At 39.9% G+C, this 26,081-nt stretch overlaps 1 protein-coding gene across 2 annotated transcripts in view; it reads right to left on the bottom strand.

Annotated features, from left to right (window-relative positions):
• TDRD7 (tudor domain containing 7) overlaps positions 1 to 25,294 on the bottom strand; it is an 85,465-nt gene extending 60,171 nt beyond the window's left edge. Inside the window, exons 1-4 of one of the 2 annotated variants that reach the window (XM_054502170.2) lie at positions 25,148 to 25,294; positions 7,365 to 7,577; positions 4,963 to 5,104; positions 3,806 to 4,019 (exon numbers count right to left, since the gene is read on the bottom strand). In XM_054502170.2, coding sequence (XP_054358145.1) covers positions 3,806 to 4,019; positions 4,963 to 5,104; positions 7,365 to 7,571 — 563 coding nt within the window. In that variant the 5' untranslated portion in view covers positions 7,572 to 7,577; positions 25,148 to 25,294. The remainder of the gene's footprint in view (positions 1 to 3,805; positions 4,020 to 4,962; positions 5,105 to 7,364; positions 7,578 to 25,147) is intronic. The other variant, XM_054502171.2, reaches the window with a different exon arrangement.
• Between the last annotated feature and the right edge of the window lie 787 nt (positions 25,295 to 26,081).

The following is a 26,081-nucleotide window of genomic DNA, read 5'->3' as shown; positions in this document are numbered from 1 at the left end:
TTTGGGGGTTCATGAATCTACTGACTGGCACGAGATTATGTATGCATATGTAAATGTACATGTGTGAATTTTTCTGAGAAGATCATTTACAGCTTTCATCAGCTTTTCAAGAGGTTTGGTGACCTCAAAAAGTTTAAGTGTCCTTCATAACAGGTTTAACTGCTTTTTACTACATTAATATTTCATAAGTAGATATAGATGTTTTTGCTATTGTTCCATTTTGATATTTTGATTTTATAACTAGAAATGTTACCCATAACACCTGCCACTAGGTAGTATTCAGATTTCTCTTAAAAGGAATCTTTCAAATACTATGTGCTTAAAAAAAGACTTGATTAAAATGTTTTACAACATCTCAAGCAGTCTTTAATTAAAATATGTGGCTTTTTTTTTTTTTAAGAGACAGGGTCTTACTCTGTCACCCAGGCTTGAGTGCAGTGGTGTGATTATAACTCACTGTACCCTGGAACTCTCAGGCTCAAGTGATCTTCCCACCTCAATCTCTCAAGCAGCTGAGACTACAGGTGCACACCACTATGTCCAGGTAATTTTTTTTTTTTGGTAGAGATGAGATCTCACCATGTTGCCCAGGCTGTTCTTGTACTCCTGGTCTCAAGAGAACCTCCTGTGTCAGCCTCCTAAAGTGTTGGAATTACAGGCATGAGCCATGGTACCTGGCCTGCTGTCAATTTGAAAACTTTTTATTCTGAAATACCTATAAATTCATGGGAAATTTCAAAAAGTGTACTTAGAGGTCCCATGTATCCTTCACTGTTTCCTGATAGTAAAATCTTGCATAGTATATATCAAAACCAGAATATTGGCAATAGTACAATTCAGAGCTTATTCAGATTTCCAGTTGCATATGGATGTGTGTGTGTAGTTCTGTGCAATTTACCACACGTACAGATTCACGTGCCCACCAGTACAATCAACATACAGAACTGTCCCATGGCTACGGGGGTTCCTCTTGCTCTCTCTATTTATAGCCATACCCATCCCTCAAATCACCCAAATCCTTAACCTCTGGCAACCACTAATCTGTTATCTATCATTATAAAATTTCAACAATGTTATATAAATAAAATCACGTAGTATGTCGCTTTTTGAGATTGCCTTCTTTCACTCATCATGATTCCCTTGAGATCCATCAGAGTTGCTGTGTGTATCAATAGTTAATTACTCCTTTTTACTGTGGAGACATATTCTGTGATAATGCATGTACTATAGTTTGTTGAACCATTCACTTACCAAAGGATGTCTGGGTTGTTTCTATTTTTTGGCTAATATAAATAAAGTTACAGCGAACATTTGCGGACAGGTTTTTGTGTAAACATAAGTTTTCATTTCTCTGAGATAAATGTCCAGGAGCGCAACTTCTGGGCCATATTATAGTTGCACGCTTTTAGTTGACAAGTAAAAATTGTATATATTTATGGTATGCAATATGATGTGATATTTTGATATGTGTACACTGTGGAATGGCTAAATCAAGCTGCTTAACAAACATGCATTACTTCACATGCTTATTTTTTGTGGTAAGAACACTTAAAATCTACTCTTAGCAATTTGCAAGTACACAATATATCATTAACTATAGTCACCATGAAATACAACAGATGTATTGAACCTATTTCTCCTAACTGAAATTGTGTACGTCCACAACCCCCATCCTAACCCCACTTCCCTGCCTTTGGTAACTGCCATTTTACTGTTTCTATGAGTTTGACTTTTTTAGATTCCACATATAAGATCATGTGATTTTTCTTTCTGTGCCCAGCTTATTTCACTTAACATAATGTCTCCCAGGTTCATCCATGTTGTTGCAAATGACAGGATTTTCTCCTTTATAAAGGCTGAAGATTAAGTATTCCATTCAGTAGATACAACGCATATTCTTTATCCATTCATTCATTAATGGACACTTCAGTTGATTCCCTGCCTTGGCTATTGTGAATGCTGCTGCAATGAACATGGGCGTGCAGATATCTCTTCAACTGATATACTGATTTCATAGCCTTTGAATATATACCTAGTAGTGGGATTGCTGACAGTTCAAGTTTTTGAGAAATCTCCATACCGTTTTCCATAATAGCTGTACTAACCTACATTTCCCCCAGCAGTGTATTGAGGTTCCCCTTTTCTCCACATCCTTACCAGCACTTGTTATTTTCTGTGTTTTGATAGTAGCCATACTACATACTATTGGGTGTGAGGTGGTATCTCATTGTGGTTTTAATTTGCATTTCCCTAATGATTCGTGATGTTGAGCATTTTTCCATATTTTTGTTGATCATTTGTATGTCTTCTATTGAGAAATGTCTGTTCAGGTCCTTTGCTCGTTTTTAAAATTAGGTTGTTTTCTTGCTATTGAGTTGAATTCTCTATATTTTGAATATTAAGCCCTTATCAGGTATATGGTTTGCAATATTTTCTCCCATTCCACAGCTTGTCTTTTCACTCTGTTGACTGTTTCCTTGGTGGTGCAGAAGCTTTTTACTTTGATGTAATCCCACTTGTCTATTTTTGCTTTTGCTGCCCGTCCTTTTAGGGTCACATCCAAAAAAATCATTCAAAATGTATTGCTGAAATGTAGGCACACAACCAGAGAATACCTCTGTCACATACTGGATTCAACTAGTGCTTTGGGTCAAGATCTGTGTTTTAACTATGTACTTTCTAGACCTTATCAAAATTATAATAATTATAAATAATATTAAATGTATACCATTATAAAAATATTTAGGGTTACTTTATTAAAAATTCTGTAATATAAAAAATTAGTACCAGTTCTATCTAACTTTTTAAAAAAATTAATTCTTCATAAATATTCTAGTATCTGGGGGAAAGTTCCTGGGGGAAAATTATCTTTCACAAAACAGAATTTTTGAACACTGATTTAAAGGAATATAATACAACAAAATTTGTTTTGAAAAGGCACAAGTAGGATAGAAGAATGTGATCTTGATGCATCTACATCAGGGGTCAGCAACCTTTTCCTGTAAAGGGTCCACCAGTGGATTTTTGGCTTTGTAGGCCATCTAGTCTCTGTACAACTACTCACTTCTGCCACTATTTTGCAAAAGCACCCAGAGGCATATGCAAACAAAGCAAAATGGCCATGTTCTAATAAAACTTAATTTACCAAAACAGGCAGTGGGCCTGATGTGGCCCATGGATTGTAGTTTGCCACCCTCTGAGCTACCTTATAAAACCATAGTTTTGAACCAGAAAGGAACTTTGAGATCATCTCGTTTAACGTTTTCTTTGGACAAATGAACAAACCACAGACTCAAAAGATGAAACAACTTCATTTACCTGACTAGTGAATGGCAGCACCCAAACAAAGACTTATAGGTTGTATTATTATTGCCAGTCTGGTATTCTGATGCATGGATGTCTGATTCTACTACATAATTATGGGCATGATATTTGCAGCACAGTGGAGTGTCTGAAACTCCATCAGATTTTACTTAAACCCACAAAATTGTTAAAAAAATGGTTTTCTGAAAAAGTTATAAGTTATACTGAAATAGTATCTCAAAACAATTTGTGAGAGCTTTTAAACGAACTTTACAAGGAGAGATTGACAACAATGCAGAGAAAATATAGCATAGAGATGCATTTAGAGAATGATGTTCAGGCAGCTAGGAGAAGTGAACTTAACTGGTAATGATGCATGTCTCTACTATATGTGAACTTATATTAGATAAAATAGAAAGTGTTTCTTTCTTAACCTGAACATACATTTGTAACACTTTTTACCCTAGATTCACCAAACTTCTGTGAGTCAAAGGCCAAATACCTGTTGTTGGTGGACATGGTCACATGCCTTTGCACTGGAATGTCTTTGAATGCTTCATTTCCAAGAGTTGTGTGTAGCATACAAGGAGATATTTCAGCATCAGGCTTAACTACAGCAGAGTTTCCTTTGTCTCTTAACGGTGCTAGATTAGGTTTCTTGCCAACAGAAAAATTTGAAGCAAATCCTGGTTGTCTGAGGGTTGCTTTTGGTTTTCCTATGAAGTTAAGCATACATAATTAAATCAATTAGCATCCCCAAACCCCACTTTCATTATGACACTCCCCTGACCAGATGTTTTCTGTGGGTGTCTATTCTCAGAACAGTTTTAAGAACACGAGGAGGTTGCCACTGGAGGGCTGGTCAACAGGAAAAGAATAGATTGGTGAGTATTTGGCAGATAAGGTTCTTCATCCATCAGACTGGCCGGTAAGTCCTGCTTCTCACCAACTGAACACTTCAGTGGCAGCCACCTCATGTTCTTGCAAATACAGCACACTCAGCTATATCTTGGTCCTCCCGTCTCTTCCCCATAAATCCAAATTCTACCCATTGTTTGCGGTCTGGGCTCAAGTCTCCCCTTTGCCTTTTTCATTCAAAATGATTGCTCCCTTGTCCTAAATGCTCTTTGTGGCATTTAGTCATCTACTGCTTTGTATTATCATTGAACCACTTCATTGGAATTTAGTTTTAGAACTGATTGTAAGCTCCTTGAGATAAGTGTTTGGTAAACAAAGGCTGAGTTGTCTATAACATTTTTGTGTACTACATAATTCATATATTTCTGAAACTAGAGATTTTCTACCAGAAGACATAATTTGTCAAATAAGACATAAAATCATAGGTTCTTGGTGCATCCAACATTCTGGACAAGACATTCCCTGAAATGAGCTTAAAAAAATAAAACTACATATTACCATAACAAGCTCAATTAAAATCTGTTCTATTTCCCACTGTGTAATTACTTCACTTAGTAAGTCATGCTCATCACGTTCACTTAAGAATTTCAAATGGAAATGCTAGCTTCAGGATTTTTCTCCTGACATATGTATGTTAATAGATGCAAGTATTTATCATAATACAAACAATATTTCCATAATTCCCTATGACAATATATTCGTAGACAGCCCTAAAAATTTTAGCATGTAAAAAGCTCCTACCTTCTAGAAAAAATGGCATGGTTTTCTTCACTCTCATCTGACAATTAACTTGACGCCCGGTTTTCCTTTTAGAACTCCTTTGACGAGCCACAAGCTGAGCAATTCTTGCAGTTTCTGTGCAGGCCATGGCATAGCAGGTAATCTATTCATTAGAGGCAGGGTAAGAGGAGAAACATTTCTCAGATTCCATGTTGCCTAGAGGCCAGTTCTTAAAAGTGGATCTTAGTGAGCCTACATATCCCAAGTCAAGTGGTATGCAAATATTCATGTGTCTCGCTCCTTGATAATGCTAGAAGAAAATTATATTTTCTGCAAGAGGGATCAGGCATAGTCTTGTACACTGAATTATCTTTCCCAAACTGAAAATTCCATTTATTTTTAAATAGGTATTAAGCATCTACAGTGTACTAGATACTATGAGATTACCAAATGAACAAAAAGCAACCTATGATCTGATATATAATATCATATAATCTGTGAGGTACATTTCATTCACACTTTACACATGGGAATGCAGAGGCTCAGGTAAGTTAAGCAACCTTCCAAGTCACATAGCGAGGCTCTTTGAGTCCAAAGTATGTACCCATAACTACTATGTTGAATACAAGACTACCAAATCCTTCTCTTGCCTCTGTGATGGATCTGCTGGGTGACTCTGGGCAAATCTAAGTATTCTCAGCTGTAAAACAGGGGTGGTTTAGACCTGGTGTTTTCAAACTGTGTTCATGGGAGCCATAGAGTTCCATGGAGAGGCCTCAAGGGGCTGCCACTGGCAGGGGTATGAGAGCAAGGCAGGGAAAGCAGGGTCTCTGGAGCTTCCACATCTCTCAAAACACTGCAGCTCAGCTCTGTATCTTTAAAGAAAAAATTGGTATGATATGATATTGAAAAAAGATTTGAAGACAGAAACTACTGGGACAAGATGATCTCTACGGACCTGTGTAGTTTTCAAGTCTTTGACTCTAATTTGAAATCAAAAACAGGAAAACAATGAGGCTTTATATCACAAGCTAAAATATGTTCCTACTCTTTGGCCCAGTATTTCTATTTCTGAGACTATATTACAAGAATATAATTTAAAAAAACAAATGTTACCTACCCAAGTATGTGCAATGGGGGTATTTTAATAGTCAAAACCTGGAAACATTTAAAATGTCCAAAACAGGGGAACGAAGAGTTGAGTAAATTACAGTATAGTAACTCTATAAAGCATTAATTTATTAATTCATTCAGCTATTCATTCATCCATGCATTCAACACAGATTTATTAAGCCCTTCATCCTTAATAAACTTATGAAGGAAAAAGAGAGAAGCAAGAAATTAAACAGAAAACATTGTGTCAAGTGTGATAACGGATGTATTACAAGGTGCAAGTAGACAGAAAGGAGGGCTTAAGTCTGTCTGGAACGATCAGGGATGCCAAAGCATATTTTATTATTCATATAATATTTAATTAATTTATATCTTCTCCTTAGGAAAATTATTAACTACAAGGTGAACTTCCCCTTTGACTACTTTCCTGCTCCTGGTTCCCTTGTCCTCCTCCACCACTGCCTCCTCATCCCCCCATATAGAAAAACCACTATGTCAGGTTTTGGTGAGAAACACTCCAGACCTGATCTATATATTTACACATGTAGAAATATACCCAGGAAACTATAGTGTATGAGGGGGTGTGGGTGTTTTTGTTTCTCTTTTGGTTGGTGGTCTGTCCACATCTATTATGCTGTACAATGGGTAGGTACCAAGAAGTGAAGCTGCTAGGTCGCAGTGGAAAAGCAATGACAGATCAACCGGCGACCACTAAATAGCCCATACTATCTATAAACTGTGTTCTTCCAGAGAGGCAGAAGGATTTAAAACGGTATAATGATATGATCATATTGGTGTGAAGGAGAGGAAAAGAACAGAAGAGAAGACAGAACAGCAAGGAGGCCCCGGTAGTTATGGAAAGTGATGAAGGATCAGCTCCGGACTGACTAGGTCCAGATAGCAGGAATCGACTTGAGGAGAATTTAAAACTGTCTATTAGATTTGGTGATCACGAGGTCATTAGTGACTTTGGCAAAAACATTTGTAAGAGGTCTGTAATAGGCAGGTGTGATATTTATGCACTTAAGGCCTCCAGTACAACTATTTTGTTTAGATGTTGACATTGGGTAAATATTTTTAATTTTGTGTGGTTAAAATCTTATTTTTACAATGAAAAGAATTTGAGGAATAAGAAAAAGACATAAGAATGTAGGCCGTGCTTTACATGCTGTTTTCTCTGTCACTACCAATCCCAAACAACTAAGCTAGTACTTTCACTTAGATGTCTATCACAGGTAGGAGATTGGAAGTGCCAGACAGGCAATTATGAATTGGTTTGATTCTTCTGACAAGCACAATTACCTTCTTACCTCTCCAGATCTACTAGTCTCTATCCTGACCACTGCTGGCACACTTCTCAGATAGGCTTCTAGTGTAGGGAAACCTAGCTGTTTGAAGGGGATCCAGTCTCCAGTCAAGGATCTGTACTCTCCTTGGAGCCGGGGTAATGCTACTCCATTCTTATGAGACTGCAGAACAGCTCGCAGCATCTTTGAAACCAGATCTCCTTCCAGCATCTTTGCCTATAAGAACACAGTAGAAGGTTACTATAATATGGCTCATTAGTCTGTGAATTCAAATAGATTTTCAGAGCTGAAACTTGTTACTTTATAAATTATTACTGCATACTTTCTGTGCAATTACAATATGGGGAAACAACTGCCATGGTAGAGAAAAGCACAAATACCGTAAGAATGCAGGGGAAAGTCAGAAAGCACAAGACTAGCCTGAAGAGGGAAGATATCAGGGAATGTTCCCAGATTCAGGCAGGGAAGCCTGAATGGAGTCCCGAAGAGCAAAATGGAATCACCTAACAAGGAGGAAGAGGGTGGGCTGTGGGGCTGGGAGTGGTATCAGCCCAAGGAAGGGAACAGGATGTGAGAGTGCACAGAGGTGAGAGAGAAGCACATGGTGTGTCCCAAAAATTCCAGACAGTTAGGTGGCTGGACGTGACTGAACAAAGACTCCAAGCTAAGGGCTGAGAGGGCCAGGGAGGGGCAGACCCTGAGACTACTATATTATGCTCATGTTTGCATTTTTGCCAAAAGTAACGTGGGACCTTAGGGATATTTTAAATAGGGGAACAAAATGATCAGCTCTGTATTTTAGAAAGATCACTATTCAGCAATGGAGAAGATAAATGGGAAGGAGAAAGATTAGCAAGTTGTCAGAATACTTGGAAATGTGGAGGACCAAAATACAGGGCCTTAGGAATAAATAAAAAAATCAATTTGAGAGGTAATTAGGAGGTGGAATCAGCAGGAATTGGTTAATTGGTTTGGATGAAGAGGTGGGCGCCAATGTTTCTAGCTTAGAAGTAAGGTAGAGAGTAATGACCCACATTGAGGTGGGATAAAGGCAGGTTTGCAAGAGAGGAAGAGGCCGATTCATTTTGGACATGGAGAAGTTGGAATGCTTATAGAACAGTCATGCAGATATATTCACTAGGAAATTAGGTTAGAAGTCTAAGCTGGTCATAGATTTGTTGGTCTTTGACTTATATGGGGTATTTGACATCCAGGGAGTAAAAAACAAGGTTACAGATGGACCTCTGCAGAAGGCTATCATTCAAGAAATGGATAGAGGAAGACAAACCTATAAAAAGCTAAGAAAAAGGGACCAGAGAGATGGAAGAAAAAGAAGCAGAGTCATAATGCCATATGAATAAAAGGAGGAAAGAATCATTTCCTTTGGACTAATGATTACATCTAGTTGTAGTTTTGCAGAGAGAAAAAAAAAGACAAATTCAGGAGATACATTCAGAGAATGTATAGATACATACTAGGAGACACATTCAGAGAATAGGTAGCCTGGAAAAAATGGCTTACCCTTTTATTAAAGGAAAGAGGAAGGCAAACCATGGGCAATTTGTTACTTTTCCTTCAACAGTGATGTTCAATAGAACTTTCTGTGATGTTTTATATTATTGCAATGTCCACAATGTCCACATATGGCTCTGAGCACTTAAAATATGGCCAGGATGACTGAGGAATTAAAAATTTTACCTTAAATTAAATGTGGCCACTGGCTACCATACTGGACAGCAGAGAATTCTAGACAAATAGCCATTTTCTTTCTCTGGCTTAGAAAACACAAAAGAAGAATGACATACAATTCTATCAATTCCATCATTCGTCCACCATAAAAAGAAAACAAAATATCAGCCTGTTTGTCCTGCTATTAATTATAAACATAATATTGAAGTTACAGCAAGGTTTAAATAGCAAACAAAAATCTACATAGTCATGTGCCACTTAACAGTGTTTTAGTCAACAACAGACTGCATATATAAAAGAGGTTCTATAAAATTATAATGGAGCTGAAAAATTCCTATAGCCTAGTAATATCTTGATAATCCTGGCCTTGTATAGGCCGAGGCTAATGTGTGTGTGTTTTGTCTAGTTTTTAATTTAAAAAGTTTAAAAAGTAAAAGAGGCTAGATGCAGTGGCTCGCACCTGCAGTCCTAATGGTTTGGAAGGCCAAGGTGGGCAGAATCACTTGAGCCCAGGAGTTTGAGACCAGCCTGGGCAACATGGCAAAACCCCGTCTCTACAAAAAATAGAAAAATTAGCTGGATGTGGCAGCATATGTCTATTAGTCCCAGCTACTCAGGAGGCTCTGGTGGGAGGATCATTGAGCCCAGGAGGTCAAAGCTGCAATGAGCCAAGATCGCACCACTGCACTCCAGCCCGGGTGACAGAATGAGACTTGTGTCAAAAAAATAAAAGTAAATAAAAAGTAAAAGAAATGAAAACTTTTAATAAATTTAGTGTCGCCTAAGTGTACAATGTTTATAAGTCTACAGTAGTGTACAGTAATGTCCTAGGCCTTCACATTCATTCACCATTCACTCACTGACTCATCCAGGGCAACTTCCAGTCCTGCCAGCTCCATTCATGGCAAGTGACCTATATAGGTATGCCATTTTTTGTTTTATATACCATATTTTTACTGTATCTTTTCTACATTTAGATACACAAATACTTACCATTGTGTTAATGGTTGCCTATAGCATTCAGTATAGTAACATGCTGCACAGTGTTGAAGGCTGGGAGCAACAGGCTATATACCACATAGCTCAGTTGTGTGGTAGGTTCTACTGTCTAGGTTTGTGAGTCCACTCTATAATGTTTGCACAGCAATGAAATTGCCTAACAACGCATTTCTCAGAACATATCCCTGTCGTTAGGCAATGTACGACTGTATGCATTATGTACCTTCCATTACTAAACATTAACTCTTTTCAAATTATCACGAAGACCAACAACATTTAATTAATACTATAACCTACAAAAGCCCTATACTAGGTCTGTATTCTTATTCTTTTCACAGATGTGTGTGTGTGTGTATGTGTTTGTGTGTATAGTCATGTGTCACTTAACAATGGGGATACATTCTGAGAAATGCGTCATTAGGCAATTTAGTTATTGTGTAAACATTATTGAGTGGACTTGCAAACCTAGATGGTATAGCCTAGTACACACCTAGGCTATATGGTATAACCTATTGCTCCCAGGCTACACACCTGTACAGCATGCTACTATACTGAATACTGTAGGCAATTTTAACACAATGGTAAGTACTGTATGTCTAAACATATCTAAGCATAGATAAGGTATAGAAAAATACAGTATTATAATCTTACAGGACAAATGATTATGCAGTCCATTGTTGACCAAAACATTGTTATTGGCACAAGACTAAATATCAAAATCTTCCTTTAGGGAAAGTTTACCTAAAATAAAATTAACTCATTTTATATGTAGCATTTCTTGAGTTTTAAAAAATACACACACCTATGTAATCATACCACAATCAAGATACAGACATTCCCATCATCCAAAAAAATTCCCTCATGTGGGGTACATAATATATGTAAAAGTAAAATGTACAAAAGTAGTACAAAGAATAGAACCAATGGAAGGTTCTTACACTATACATGAGGCACTATAGGGTCATTTGAAAGCTATGATAAAGAGGGATATTGTAAACCATATGGCAACCACTAAAATTTTTTAAAAAGGTATAATAATATGCCAGTAGTAAAGATAAAATGTAATAAGACAATACCTATGCAAGCAGAAGTTTAAAAAAATTAGACAGGAAAAAGGAGAAAAAAAAGGGCAGAGAAAATAGAAAACATCCAGCAAAATGGCAGATTTAAAGCCAATCATATCAATAATTACATTAACTGTAAATAACTGAAATAGCCCTATAAAACATTAGGGGTTGGCAGAGTGGATAAAAAAGCAAGACTTACTTATATACTACCTTCAAGAAACCCACTTTAAATATGAATGCATAGGTTAAAAGTAAAAAGAAAAAAGATGTACCATGCAAACACTATGACTATATAAATACCAGAACAAGCAATCTTATCAGAGATAAAGAGAGACATTACATAATGATTAAGGGGCTAATTCATCAGAAAGATATAACAATCCTAAGCATAGGTGCACCAAACATCAGAGCTTCCAAACACACAAAATCTGATAGCTGAAAAAACTTATTCACAATTTCACAATTATCGTTGGACACTTCAAAACTTCTTTCTCGTCAATAGATAGAACCAGTAGATAAAAAAAAAATAAAATCAGTAAGAATATAAAAGAGCTGGCCAGGTGTGGTGGCTCACACCTGTAATCCCAGCACTCTGGGAGGCCGAGGTGGGCGGTTCACCTGAGGTCGGGAGTTCAAGATCAGTTTGGCCAATGTGGTGAAACCCTACCTCTACTAAAAAATACAAAAACTCAGTCGGACGTGGTGGTTCATGCCTGTAATCCCAGCTACTTGGGAGGCTGAGGCAGGATAAGTGCTTGAATCCAGGCAGTGGAGGTTGCAGTGAGCCAAAATCATGCCACTGAGCTCCAGCCTAAACAACAGTGACTCCATCTCAAAAAAAAAAAAAAAAAGAATATAAAAGAGCTAAACACTATCAACCAAAGTGACCTAATGATATTGACAGAACACTCCACTCCAAAGACAGCAGAATATACATTCTTTTCAAGAGCACATGAGATGTTCACCAAAATAAAATATATTCTTGGACTTAAAACGATATTCAAACAACTTAAAATAAGTCATATTATAAAAAGTATATTCTGTGGACAGAACAAAATTAAATTAGGTATCACTAACACAAAGATATGTGAACAATCCCCATGCAAATTTAACAAGACACTTCTAAATAACCAAGGGTCAAAAAGAAAGGCTACCTCCAAAATTAGAAAAATATTTTTAAATAAATGAAGATACAAATGTAAAATTTTGCTGGATGTGGTAAAAGTATTAGAGGAAAATTTATAGCATTATGTTTCTGTTAGAAAGAAGAAAAGTGGAAAATCAATGATCTATTCTCCTACTTTGAGAACAAAAAGAGAAATTTATATCAAAAGTAAGCAGAAGAAAGGAAATAAAGGTGAGAGCAGAAATCAATTCTGAAATGATGAAACAGATCAATAATGAAGTTTAAAAATAGGAGAGAAAAGAATCATGAAACTAAAACTAGTTTTTTCAAACCATCAATAAAATTGATAAACTCCTAGAAAGATAGAAAAAAAAAGAAGGCACAAATTACCATAATGTGATTGAAAGAGGGGCCATCAATACAGATCCTACAGACATTAAAAAGAGAACAAGATAAAACAGTTATGCCAATAAGTTTGTAGCTTAGATGAAATAGATAAATTTATTGAAAGACACAAATGTCAAAGCTTACTCAAGAATAAATAAATAACCCTCAAATATCCCTATAGCTATTAAGAGAATTTGAATTTACAGTTAAAAATCTTCACACAAAGAAAACCTGAGGCCCAGATTGCTTTACTGGCAAATTCTACCAAACATTTATAGAAGAATCAATACTACTCTTACAGACTCTTCCAGAAAACAGGGGGAAGAGAACATTTCTGAACTCATTTTATGAGGCAAGCATTATGCTGATACAAAAACTATACAAAGACACTACATGAAAAGTACAGACCATATCCCTCATGAACATAAATGCAAAAATTCTTAACAAAACACTAGCAAATAAAATCCAACAATTAGTGAAAAGGATAAGACATAATAACCAGTTAAAGTTTATTCCAGGAATGCAAGTATGGTTCAATATTCATTAAGTCAATCAATATAACTTACTACATCAACAAATTAAAGGAAATTAAACCACACAATCATATCAATAGGTGAAAAAAAGACAGCTGACAAAATAAAAAAATCTATTTATGATAAAAACTCTCAGAGTATTAGAATAAAATGGGAAGTCCTTAACCTGATAAAGACCATCTGTGAAAAAACCCACGGTTAACATTATTACTCACAGCTAAAGAGTGAGTGCTGTCTCCCTAAGACTGGGAACAGGGCAAGAATGCCCATGCTCAGCACTCCCATTCATTATCACAGTGGAGGTCCTAGCCAGTACAATAAGGCTGATTTCAAGATTTACTATAAAGCTATATTAGTCAAAATAGTGTAATATTATCAAAAGAACAATCATATAGATCAATGGAACAGAATATGTAATCCAGAAATAAACCCATATATGGTAAACTGATTTTTTTTTTTTTTGAGACAGGGTCTTGCTCTGCTGCCCAGGCTGGAGTGCAGTGGCACAATCTTGGCTCACTGTAACCTCTGCCTCCTGGGTTCAAGTGATTCTTGTGCCTCAGCCTCCCGAGTGGCTGGGATTACAGGCATGTGCCACCATGCCTGGCTAATTTTTTTGTATTTTTAGTAGAGACAGGGTTTTGCCATGTTGGCTAGGCTGGTCTCAAACTCCTGACCTCAAGTGATCCACCCACCTCAGCCTCCCAAAGTGCTGGGATTACAGGTGTGAGCCACTTCTGGCCTAGTAAACTGATTTTCAACAAAGATGCCAAGGAAATTCAATGAAGAAAGTTCAACGAACAGTTCTAGTAAAACTGGTCATTCATATGCAAATAATGAACTTCATGTTATATACAAAAAATTAACTCAAAATAAATCATTTAGGTCCTAAATGAAAAGGCTAATACTATAAAACTTCTAAAAAATACACAGGAGTAAATCTTTGTGGCCTTTGGTTAGGCAGACTTTTTAGAACCATAGAAGAAAAAATTGTCTGGGCACGGTGGCTCACATCTGTAATTTCAGCACTTTGGGAGACCAAGGCAGATGGGTCACCTGAGCTCAGGAGTTCGAGACCAGCCTGGGCAACACAGTAAGACTCTGTCTTCACATACACACACACACACACACACACACACACAAAAGCTGGGCATAGTCGCATGTGCCTGTAGTCCCAGCTACCTGAGAATCTGCAGTGAGCCGTGATGGTGCGACAGAGAACCTGTCTCAAAAAGAAAAAAGAAGAAATTGACAAATTGGATCTCATCAAAATTTAAAATGTCTGCTCTTCCAAAAGCTGTTCAAAAATGAAAAGCCACAGATTGTGAGAAGATATTTTCATAACACACATGGTAAAGTTGGTAGTCATATATAAACAATACTCAAAACTCAATAATAAAACAAAGATCCCAATTTAAAATGTGCAAAACACCTGAACACATACGTCACTAAAGTAAAAATGAAGATGGCAAAAAAACACATGAAAAGATGCTCAACAGCATTAGTCATTAGGGAAATGCAAATTAAATTCACAATGAAGTATCACTACACATCTATTAGAGCAGCTTAATTTTTTAAAAAACTGACAATACGAAGTGTTGATGAGAAAGCAGAGCATTTAGAACTCTCATACATTTCTGGTGGGCATGCAAAATAGTACCTTGAAAAATAGTTTGACAATTTCCTTTCTTTTCTTTCTTTCTTTTTTTTTTTTGACAGAGTCCAGCTCTGTGGCCCAGGCTGGAGTGCAGTGGCCTGATCTTGACTCACTGCAACCTCTGCCACCCAGGTTCAAGCAATTCTCCTGTCTCAGCCTCCCGAGTTGCTGGGACTACAGGCGCATGCCACTACGCCCAGCTAATTTTTTTGTATTTTTAGTAGATATGGGGTTTCACCATATTGGTCAGGCTGGCCTTGAACTCCTGACCTCACGTGATCCACCCACCCTGGCCTTCCAAAATGCTGGGATTACAGAAGTAAGCCACCGCCCCGGCCAGTCTGACAATTTCTTACAAAGTAAAGCATACACTTACATAACCCAGCAGTCCTCTCCTACATTATTGCCCACGAGAAATGATGACATATGTCCACACAGAAACGTGTGCGTGTATATAACAGCATTATTTATAATTGCCCCCCAAACTGGAAACAATCAAAATGTCTATCAAAAGGTAAGTAGATAAACCAATCTAGTTGAGCCATACAGTGGAATACTATTCAGTAATAGAAAGGAACAATCTGTTGATACATAAAACATGCATGACTCTTATATTACGCTAAAAGAAAAAGCTGGACACAAAAGGCTACATACATGATTCTATTTATGTGAACATTCTGGAAAAGGCAAAACTACAGGCACAGAAATTAGATCAGTGGTTGCCAAGGGCTGGGGGTAAGGGGAGGTGATTGGCTATAAAGGGAGATTTTTACTGCATTTAAAGCATATCTTTAACCACCACACCCTCCCCCACCCCCCACCCCCCCAAAAAAAGTTCCTTTAAGCTATGCTTCTCTGTGGTCAACCCTCTCTAGTTCATACACACACTGCCCTGGCTCCTGGCAACTACCCATCTGCTTTCTGTCACTATGGATTATTTTTGCCTAGTGCTTTATGTTCCATCTATGTTACTGCATTTAACTCAGTTCATTCCTTTTTATTGATGAGTAGTATTCCACCGTATGGATATACTACAATTTGTTTATCCATTCAAATGTTGATACACATTTGGGTTGCATCCAATTTTGAGATATTATAAATAAAGTTGCCTTGATCATTCATGTACAAGTATTTAGGTAGGCATATGTTTTTATTTCTCTTACGTAAATTCTGAGAAATGGCTTTTCTAAAAATCTAATATCTATAATAATGCTGGGAGGCTATTATCCTCAACTTATAGACGTGAAAACCAAGGTTCAGATAAGTTAAATACTTAAGATATCGCAGGATGTAGATAAGCTAGGATTTCAGTCCAGGTCTGTTTGATGCCAAAGGTCACATTTTTCCCATTATATCACCCTGTCTACTGGTACTAGGAAAAACACCCAACAAACCCTGAAGAATTAAGAACAGGAGACAAGGCAGGAAAGAAAGAGTAAGCAGAGTAAAAAAGAAAAAAACAGTGGCGTGAAATCCACAGCTGACTCCACTTAGTCACAGGGATGGTGTGGATGCCAAGACAATGGAACAGCTGGAGATACTCTAAAACTAAATAGAAATTCATGGCAGAGACAGAGAACTGCAGTCTGCACACCTCCACTACCTCTGAAGTCCACACTCTGAATGAGTGCCAGGGAGCAGGAAAGAGGACGGCTTTGGGACCTATACTTCACGGTTGCTAGATGTCAATGCTGAAGTATGAATTTTGGCTCCTGAATAGTAAACTGATGACACGGAAAATACTTTAACGACGGTTCATGACTCATGAGTCAAAGATCACTGAACTACTATACAGTTATTTCCACAAGTAGTAAAAACCACAGTGGAGACTGGCCAAGTTTTAATTTGCAAGAGGACATACTAAAGCATCACCTGCTTACTCCTCAGTGCCAATCCACCCTGACTATCCATTTCTGATCTCCACCTTCCCCATCTATGTGTTCTTCTTCCCTTCAAAACCCAATCCCTCCCATCAGTTCATCTAGAGCTCTTCTGAGTGAAACTGGGCTTTGCATCTTTGTATATCCGTATGCCTAAGTGGGTCTTGGCTATCAGCCACATATGCATTACATATAGATATAATGTCAGGTGGTTAGCACACATCCAGGGAAAATATCCATCTGGGTGTGACCAGTGTAAATGACTCAAATCAGACTGTTCAATATATCTGACTCCTCCCTGGCCAGACTACTTTATATTCATTCCCCTGCCACAGTTTCAGTACGAAGGCCTTACCCTTTGCCTTAAGAATAGAGTTTCCATGGTATTCTCCTTCCCTTCATTTTGGAAAGAGCATCTGCTTCACTGCCACCTCCCCTCTGTGGTCTACTTTTCTCAGCTACATTAGGAGTGGACAGCACCCATTAATTTATGGGGAAAAAATGTCTGATAAATGCATTTTACTAATGGGTGTCCTGTTACTAAAACCTAACAGAATACTGTGATGCAGGTTTGAAAGGACAGGTCCAGCCCTGTCTTAGAGTCTAATCAGAGGCTTGTTCTACAGGTTGCCCTCTGCGAAAGCCTTCCACTCCTTCCATCCTCAGGAGAACCATTTGAGACCACTGCCCCTGAAATGTCCCCTCTATCTTCCTTATTTCTGCTCTGAAACAGCTGCAAGCAGGGGTCTCCCAAAAAGGGCACTTCACAATTTTTTTTTTTAAGGAGCGGCATTCAGGTAGAGTCTTCCTCTCGTCCCCACCCATGACCTGTTTAACGGCCACAGAGTAGAGTGAGGTACGAAGCTTTGCCTAATGCTTGCTTCTCTAGTCCCACCCTCTTTAAATGTGTCTTCTCCTTTATATAGCAGATGTCTCGTGACCTCCATCCTAATTGTTCTATCCTTTGCCCCGAGACTCTTGCAAGAAAATTAAATAAAATACCAGTGTGAATCTGCACAGCACAGAAGTGCTCATCCTTATTTTTCACTTTTCCCACCCTATCCAACCTCACATTTACCCACCTTGATTTCTTGCCATTGTCAGACTGTTTTTTCTAAGTTATATTTCTCAATCTGACCTGAGAAAAGCTTATGCCACACACATACTTCCTACTTTCACTCCCCCTTTATTTTTCCCCCAGATAGAGTCTTGCTCTGTCACCCAGGCTGGAGGGCAGTGGCGTGATCTCTGCTCACTGCAACCTCTGCCTCCTGGGTTGAAGCAATTCTCCTGCCTCAGCCTCTTGAATAGCTGGGACTCCAGGCACCCATCACCATGCCTGGCTACTTTTTGTATTTTTAGTAGGGACGGGGTTTCACCATGTTGGCCAGGCTGGTCTTGAACCCCTGACCTCACGATCCGCCCGCCTTGGCCTCCCAAAGTGCTAGGATTACAGGTGTGAGCCACCGCCCCCGGCCTTTCACCCCCTTTTTAATGCACATATTATCACAGTTAAAATCTACTTTAAAATATTTCAATAGTAAAGTTGCTAACACCTGGCCGTTGATATATTTTGATTTGGTTTTGGGGGAAGGGCAGGGGATTGCAGAAGATTGTGCCTGAGCCTCCTTTTACTTGTGTTCCCCAAGTTTAATGCCACTGCTCACTCATTTTCCTGGGATAAGCCCCTTCTCCTGGGTCTCATTCTCTTTATCTGTAAGATGAGCAAGGTCAGTATTAGTTCTCAATCCTCCCCCAAGCAATGTGATACATAAAGACAGAAGGCGGATGTCTACAATTCCTTCACTCTTCACCACCTCCATGGCAGTTGTCCTAGTCCATGCCAGCAACATCTCTTTCCTGGAGCAGAGCAGCTGGGCTCTTAGCTGGTCTCTCTGCTTCCACTTCACCTCCTAGAATCTGTTCTCCACATATCAGCCTGAGTGATCTTTTCATATAATATATACTATTATATCACGTCACTCAAAACCCTCTAATGCTTCCTGTGTTAACTCACACAAAAAGCCAAGTCCTTACAGAGCCAAAAAGGGCCCTGCATAACCTGCAACCCCCACTTCTTTGCCCTAAGTTCTCTCTTCTCTTTATTTTCACTCACCCATCCTGGGCTCCATGCTTTTCCTTGAACATGCCTGAGATGGCCTCACAACAGGGCTTTTGCACTTGCCATTCTCTCTACCTGGGACATATTGACTCCAGGGGCACATGTGGCTCACAGCCTTACCTCCTTCAGCTAAAGTATTTGCTCAACTGTCACCTCCACAGTAAGGCCTTCTCTGGCCACCCTATTCAAAATCAAAACTGAGATGCCAGCTTCCCTGATTTTCTCCTTAGCACTTATCACCATCCAATATTCTTCTTCATTTAATGTTTTTGTCTTTCTCCCCAACTTGAATGCAAGCTCCATGAAAGCAAGGATTTGTGTCTGTTTTGTTCACTGCTGAATTCCTAGTGCCCAGCCCACAAGAGCTCAATAAATATTTGTTGAGTGAATGAGAAATTCTCCATCCACCTACCACTCCTTTTCTCTCCTATTCACTAAAATACAGCATAACATAGGTGAGCTATTAAAGGCATAACTCTGAATCCAATTTAAGTTACTAAAAAATTATCTGCAAATGTTAACAATTCTTATAAACTGAATGAGACAGCCAATCGCAACACCAAACTGTGGTTGAGAATCATCAAGTAGATTATTTCTGAGCCTGTCCACTCTGAGCCAGATTAGGGCCTGCCAGGGCCGCAGCATGATTGCAAGGAGCCCACACACCCTGACGAGCAGCAGGCATGGCTTGAATATCAATAAATGTCTCACATGTACTTATAGTCCTGTTTTTCAGAGTGTGCAGATATTATTGGGATCCATAAACACAAACTGATATTAAATTCACAACAGCTTTTGGTAGTTATACATTTAATTGACCAATGAATACTGCAAGTACAACTACTAGTGTATGAGGTTTCATGAAATTTTTCTAAACCTACAAAAAATGGCCTGCCTTATACTTGAGGAGACTGAGAATCAACGCTTGACCACATGGTTGCAATCTGTAAATTAAGTTCCCTCCCCCTGCCTGCCTTTTTTAAGTATGCTATCGTTCATGGAAGACTATAACTCTCTATTTGCAAACAACTTTTTGAAGGTAAGGGGAATCCCTTGGCGTATAAGACTGTGGGTCTCAAAGCTGGTGAGAAGCAGTTAAATGTAGTAAAACCTGGAAGGCTAAATGTGATTGTATTCAAATGCACGACTTGACAGTCTGATTTCAATTCCCACATTAGCAACATCACTTCAGGCAGTGAACAAAAAAGAAAGTGTAAGCTTTAAAAAAATCATCATTATTTTCTAAACTATATCACTTTGTAAATGCTCTGAGTTTTGTTACTGGGCTCATGATGACTTTTTTTTTAAACTTTCGGAAGATGGAAATTATACTCTCAAGGTATATAAGAATACTTTGTTCTAACTATAAAAATAAAGTTTAGTATCTTAGACATCATCCATTAGAAGCATAAAAGAAAGTATATCATAGGAATTTCAACTATTAGTGTCCCAAAGACGAACTCTTAGGCTAGAACAAATTAAGTTTGGAAGTTTTTCTAAAGTGGCTCCTCAAATTTTTAAAGTTGCCATTTTGATCTTTCAGCTCTCTTCCTCTTCCCCCCTCATTTCTATTCTGTAAAAGTACTGTGATAAATAAGTTTTGGAGAATTCATGTTATTTTTATTTTGTGAATCTGACAATGTTATGCAAGCCCAGGTGACCACAAGTTAGGCTATGTTGGGAGAAATGAAGTTGTCCATCTTCTGTTTCAGACCACGGCATCTCAGGTTAAAATTCCCAAGAGCATCCCTAGCCAATATGGGGGCTGCTTGAGCTGAACAAGACTCCTAAGTAGCAGAGTAAAATAAAAGTGGGTCTGGGGAATTATTAAATTATAGCACTTTTGATTTCAAAAACTGGCCAAAGTCAGCTAGCAAAGACCTCAGTCAGGGAGAAACTGGCCATGACAGATTGCACTTGATCTTTACTTCCCTTCTCTCACTGTTTTTCTCCTCCCGGCCTCTCTGAATAAAAGCATCAAAAGTAGAGTTACATGTGCTTAGCACAATACTTGGCAGTCAGTAGTTACTAAATAAAAAGATTTTCCTAGAAGCATGGTATGAATGGGAAACAATCTGTAAATATATGCATTCAATGGCTAAGAGTGCAATGACACAAGCATTGGTATATTGAAGAAATGTTTTGCATGGCATTAAATTTGAAATATCAGCATTTGCCTGGATTTTCTTACTTGCCTCATTAACACACAAACTGGCAGGCTTGGTAAGAATGCCAGGGGATCTCCTCCAAGATTTCTTACCTAACTTGTAGGCAAAAAGTCACATACTGCTTTGGTAAGGGTCTAGGAGCAGACTCCCTGCCACCACCATGTCCCTGGACCCTGCCTGGTTAGGAAAGCAGCATGGGACAGTGGGCCCAGCTCTGAATGGGGAACTGGGGGAAGCATGGAATGTTAGTGGCCACCTTATGACTATCTCCTCCAAACTCTTCAGTTTAAAATCAGGAAACTGAGGCCCAAGGGAAGTGTTCCAGCTCTCACATATCTTTATGGCCAGAATTATAAGAACCCAGTTTCTGGTTTCCAAACTAGGAGTTCCTTTCAGACAGTTGCTCCTAATGTATGGAGATGGCTTCTGAAGAGTAAATTTTGACTCAGGAAACACTGACAGCAACCTTGGGGCATGTTTAATGACTAGCCCTTAAGTGGCATGAAACAGGGAGCTGTCACATGCTGATTTAAGAGTGTGGCACCCAAATCCAGAAGAACTGCTAACTGCTGCACTTGACATCTTTTTTGTTTGTTTGTTTGTTTTTAGACAGAGTCTTTCTCTGTCGCCAGGCTGGAGTGCAGTGGCGCAATCTCGGCTCACTGCAACCTCCGCCTCCCAGGTTCAAGTGATTCTCCTGCCTCAGCCTCCTGAGTAGCTGAGACTATCTTTTTTATGCTTTCATGCTTTCCTTTTTTTCTTTGCTTATACCCAATTAATCTTAATTATCCAAGACACTAATAATGCACATGAAGTGGGGTGGGGAGTTGGGGAAAGTGATGACAATCTTTAGGGAAACAAAATTTAAATAATTTAAGTGGCCTAAAATAATTCTCACTCTACCTCAAAACTGCATTTTGTAAATTCATAGCTTTTCTCTTTACTATACCTGAAAATGGCCTAAGGAAGTCCTATTCTGAAGAACCTGGTTTTGGTGTATCCCAGATAAACACCTTCTACCACTGATTGATCCTCCCTGGCTCAGTCATTTGCATGTTATCTGCTTCCTCTAGCTACTGGTGTCAAAGGCCTTTAGCTGAGCTAGTCTGACTTCCATCCTATGCCTTCTTTTCTAAGTTTCTTCTTGCTCAACTATTTCCAACTGTATTATTTGGCTCATCTTCCTTACTACATTTTTCATGTCATCAATTTAAGTTGTCGAGTGGCACTAAATCTTAAATCAGAAGAATTATTAGGGTAAACTGAAAACACCAAGTAATCTCTCTTAGGTTCTTTTAGTTAGATGTTCAATTTTGAAGTATCTGGATATCTCTTTAGGGCATATACTTCTAATAACTAGCTGCCCTTCTCCTTGAAGACACTATTTTAGCAACAGCGGGAACTTAAAGTCCCATAATGTCTGTGCTGAAACATTTTAGGCATCGTCTAGGCTAACCCAAGCTCCTTATCTTACAAATCAATAAACTGAGTCTCAGAGGGAAGATTTTTTCCTAAGATCTTTACCCAATAAATGATTTCTCACCTTGCAACACTTTTAAATGCTCTTTTCTTTCTAATCATAGTCTTTTACCATTTCAATTACTCCTTCACCAACCGGTTTTTAAAGGAAAAGGATGATTAATACCCTCAGGTGATGGTATACTTCCTTAAGAGTTTTTTTCAGGGAGTTATCTTTTTTATTCTTGTGATTTCAAGTTCCAAATTATTCGTGCATTTTAACTGCATACCATGAATGTACTTAAGTAAGGGATTTCCATAAGTCTACATACTAGACGAAAAAACCCTGAGATAATAAAGTGGCTTAGTAAGGAGTTTGTATCTTAATCCTAGTTCCGCTACTGATCACCTGTGACAAGTCACTTCAGGTCTCTTTTTTTCACAAGGAAGATAAGAAAGGTGGGCAAGAGCCATGATTCTCAACTTTCCTTGGATTCACTGAAGGCTGAAATAAGGTCCAAATATCTAATGAAAACCGAGTTTGCTTACTCATGACAAAGCTGCACAGGCTAAAATGTCAAGCTTACTTTGAAGTCACACCGGGTAGCTTGCACTGATCAAGTTCTGATTGGCATATACACATGTCTTCAACTAAATTTTGCAAAATTAATTACTTTTAGTTTGAAAGACAAACCTGTAAACATATTTGGCTTACAAGGAAATCACGACAAGAATGAAGCTTTCAAAAGTACAGAGGTGGGAGTGGAGGGAGGAAACAGCAGGTTTGGCACAAAGAAACAACAGTTCACATAAATATAAAATTTCACCAAGGAACTTCTGTGAAAGTGTCCAGATGCAAAGCACTCTATGTCAAATCTCAATTCTTGAAAACAGCACTTGACAAACACAAATTAGGCACTCGGGGTTGGATTATATTTTTTCTTTATATTCACATTAAGTATCCAACTAGATTATATTGCACAGAGAACTTAAAAGAGGGGTTCTTCAAGGAGTTTAAAATCTCTTGATGCACAATACAATAGTTCATTCAGCCATGTTCAACCTGTACACTTAAAAGGGCATTAGCAGGGGATTACATTTCATTTTCAATCTACAGAGACTGAAATCTGAAGGCACTGCCAACTGCTGCCTCACAGTCTCACCGTGTAACTATCAAAGAGGGAGGCTGTGTGCCACCAAAGGGCCCTGGATTGGGGCACAGGAGATGTGAGTTCTAATCCAGCTGGCCCCAGGGGCAATTCCCTATACCCAGAACAGTACTTTGCACGTAACTGATGCTCAATGAACATCAGCTGAGAGGAAATGAAAAACTATCCACCATGTGCCCATTTATATTATATAGTAAACATAAAGATCTTTGTGTCCCTGCCCTCAAAAAACTAAAATCCAATTATATAAAACATGGACCGTTTGTTGGGAGGAAGAGAGTGAATACTGCTTGGCAATTATTACGAGGCAAAGGATATACAGTGGTTATCTTGGAAAAGCCTTGCAAAGTAAGCCAAGTACCTCTATTTGACACATAGAAAACCAGGCTCAGAGAAAGCATGTGATTTGTTCAAGATCACACAATTTGTAAAATGAGAAGCCCAGATTTCAATCCAGGTCTGCAAAGTTCACATTATTTGCAGTACGCAACACATTCATACACATCAAGGCAGCCCAGGACGAGACAGGGATTTGGGTCCAAGTTTTACTTCTGCTATTAAGCTGTTGCATATCTCTCTAGAGAGAACATTTCTCTGCATTTTTTTCACTGGCACGATTGGAGAGCAGAGAGGTGTTGGTAGGAGGGTTAATGAACTAGATCTGTGGTTTTTTGGTTTGGTTTGGTTGGGCGGTTATCAGAATTCTTCTGGGCCAGGACTTGTTCTAACGTGGTTGTTTCCCTTCCCTGCTCTTAGAAATTATTTGAGAATGGTACCTTTAGCTATTAATGGAAATATATTATACCTCTCAAGTGAATGGGAGCAGAAAGATGTGCCGGCTCCAAGCTCCCTCCTAGCAAGCTGAAGCTGAGAGTCTGACTGACCCTGCTGAGGGGATGCTACTGAAAGTTGAGAGAGAACTTACTCACGGATCCATGTTTCCCTCCCAGCTGGGTGCTCTGTACCCACTGGGTGCTCCTGGTTTGAGAGAAATGAGGATGTGTGTCCTGCATTACTTAAGCGGCCTGCATGGGGCTCGTCTCCAGATTATAGAACCCTTCAAGAGAAGTTCGTGGTGTAAAATACTTGGGTTCAAATAGGGAAGCGCGGACATCCCTCGCTGGGGGCGGCGGCTGCGGCCTGTCGCGCCGGTAGCGGGAACCACTTCCTGGTCCGCATCTCCCGCCCGCGTCCACACCCCGCTGCTGCATTTCCCCCACGGCGCAGAGCTTCCGAGGCGGCAGGAGGCTCCGTCCGACTCCCGCGTGAACGCCCGGCCCGGAGCAGGGTCCCTTCAGAGATTTAAAACACAACGCTCTGGAACTCCAACTCCCCCGGCGCCCAGCCCGGTTCCCAGGCGTCGGGGCGGGGGCGATACCCTGCGGCTGCAGGGAAGAGGCCCCGAGCCTGTTGGAGCCCCTGGCTCCGGCCGCGGTCCCACCGGTGACCCAGGTGCGCCGCGCCCGCCCGAAATCTCGTCCGACGTCGCCCGGCACCTGTCGCGCCCGGAGCCCGCAGGACCTACGCTCACCTCGTTCCGGGGGCCCACGGCCCGTCCCCGCGCCTCTGGGCCCAGCTCCTGCCGCCGTCTCCGCCAGGGGCCCCGCCGCGGCCGCCGCCCACTTTCGGTTTCCCCGCACCGCCGGAGCCGCCCCGCGGCTTGGGAATCACCTCAAGCCCCCGCCCCGCCCTGCTCGGCCCCGCCCCGCTTCGCCCCGCCCCGCTTCGAGGGCAGCCTGGCCTCGGCTCTGCGCACGCGCGGGCGCTCCGGCCGCGTCGGCCCACGCCGGCGTCCGCGCGTGGGAAGGGAAACCGACGCCACCTAGCGGTTTCTGCGCGTGCCCACGCACCGGCCGGCGGCGGAAGACGCCTGCGGGGAGGGTGCGGGAGCGCCCCCTGGTGGACAACGCGGGTACGCGCGGGCCGAGCGAGCCGGGACTCAGCAGGGGGCGAGGGCGGCTCCTTCTATGGGGCTCACCTTCCTTCCAAACAGTTCAACTCCTGCACATTATTTTCTTCAGCATCTGGAGCAGTTACTTTTTATTGCCCTAAACACACACTCTGTCCGCCCATATCCTTCAGGCCTTTCTCAAGCATTACCCTTTCAATGACGGTGGACATAGTCTCTAACATGTCAACCTCCTTCCTTGACTTTCCCTATCCCCATTTTCAGCCTTATTTCTCCTTAGCACCTATCTAGCACACTATATGTATTTTACTTATGCTTTTATTGTCTGCTATCCTTCTAAAATTAAAGCTCTGTGAGCACAAGGAGTTTTGTTTGGTTCCTTAACCTATTCCCAGAGCCTAGGATAGTGCCTAGCCGACGATCAGCAATAAATATCTGTCAAATTTGTTCATTCATTCTAAAGTTATTGAACACCTAATAAGTGAATACTTATTTCTTCTGCACATTAATTCCACCAACACTTATTGGGCACCCGCTTTGCATTCCTGCAGCCAAC

Source organism: Pongo pygmaeus, chromosome 13, assembly GCF_028885625.2.
Source record: "Pongo pygmaeus isolate AG05252 chromosome 13, NHGRI_mPonPyg2-v2.0_pri, whole genome shotgun sequence".
Lineage (NCBI taxonomy): Eukaryota > Metazoa > Chordata > Mammalia > Primates > Hominidae > Pongo > Pongo pygmaeus.
The sequence above is the reverse complement of the archived record's forward strand: the minus strand, read 5'-3'. Positions and strand labels throughout refer to the sequence as shown.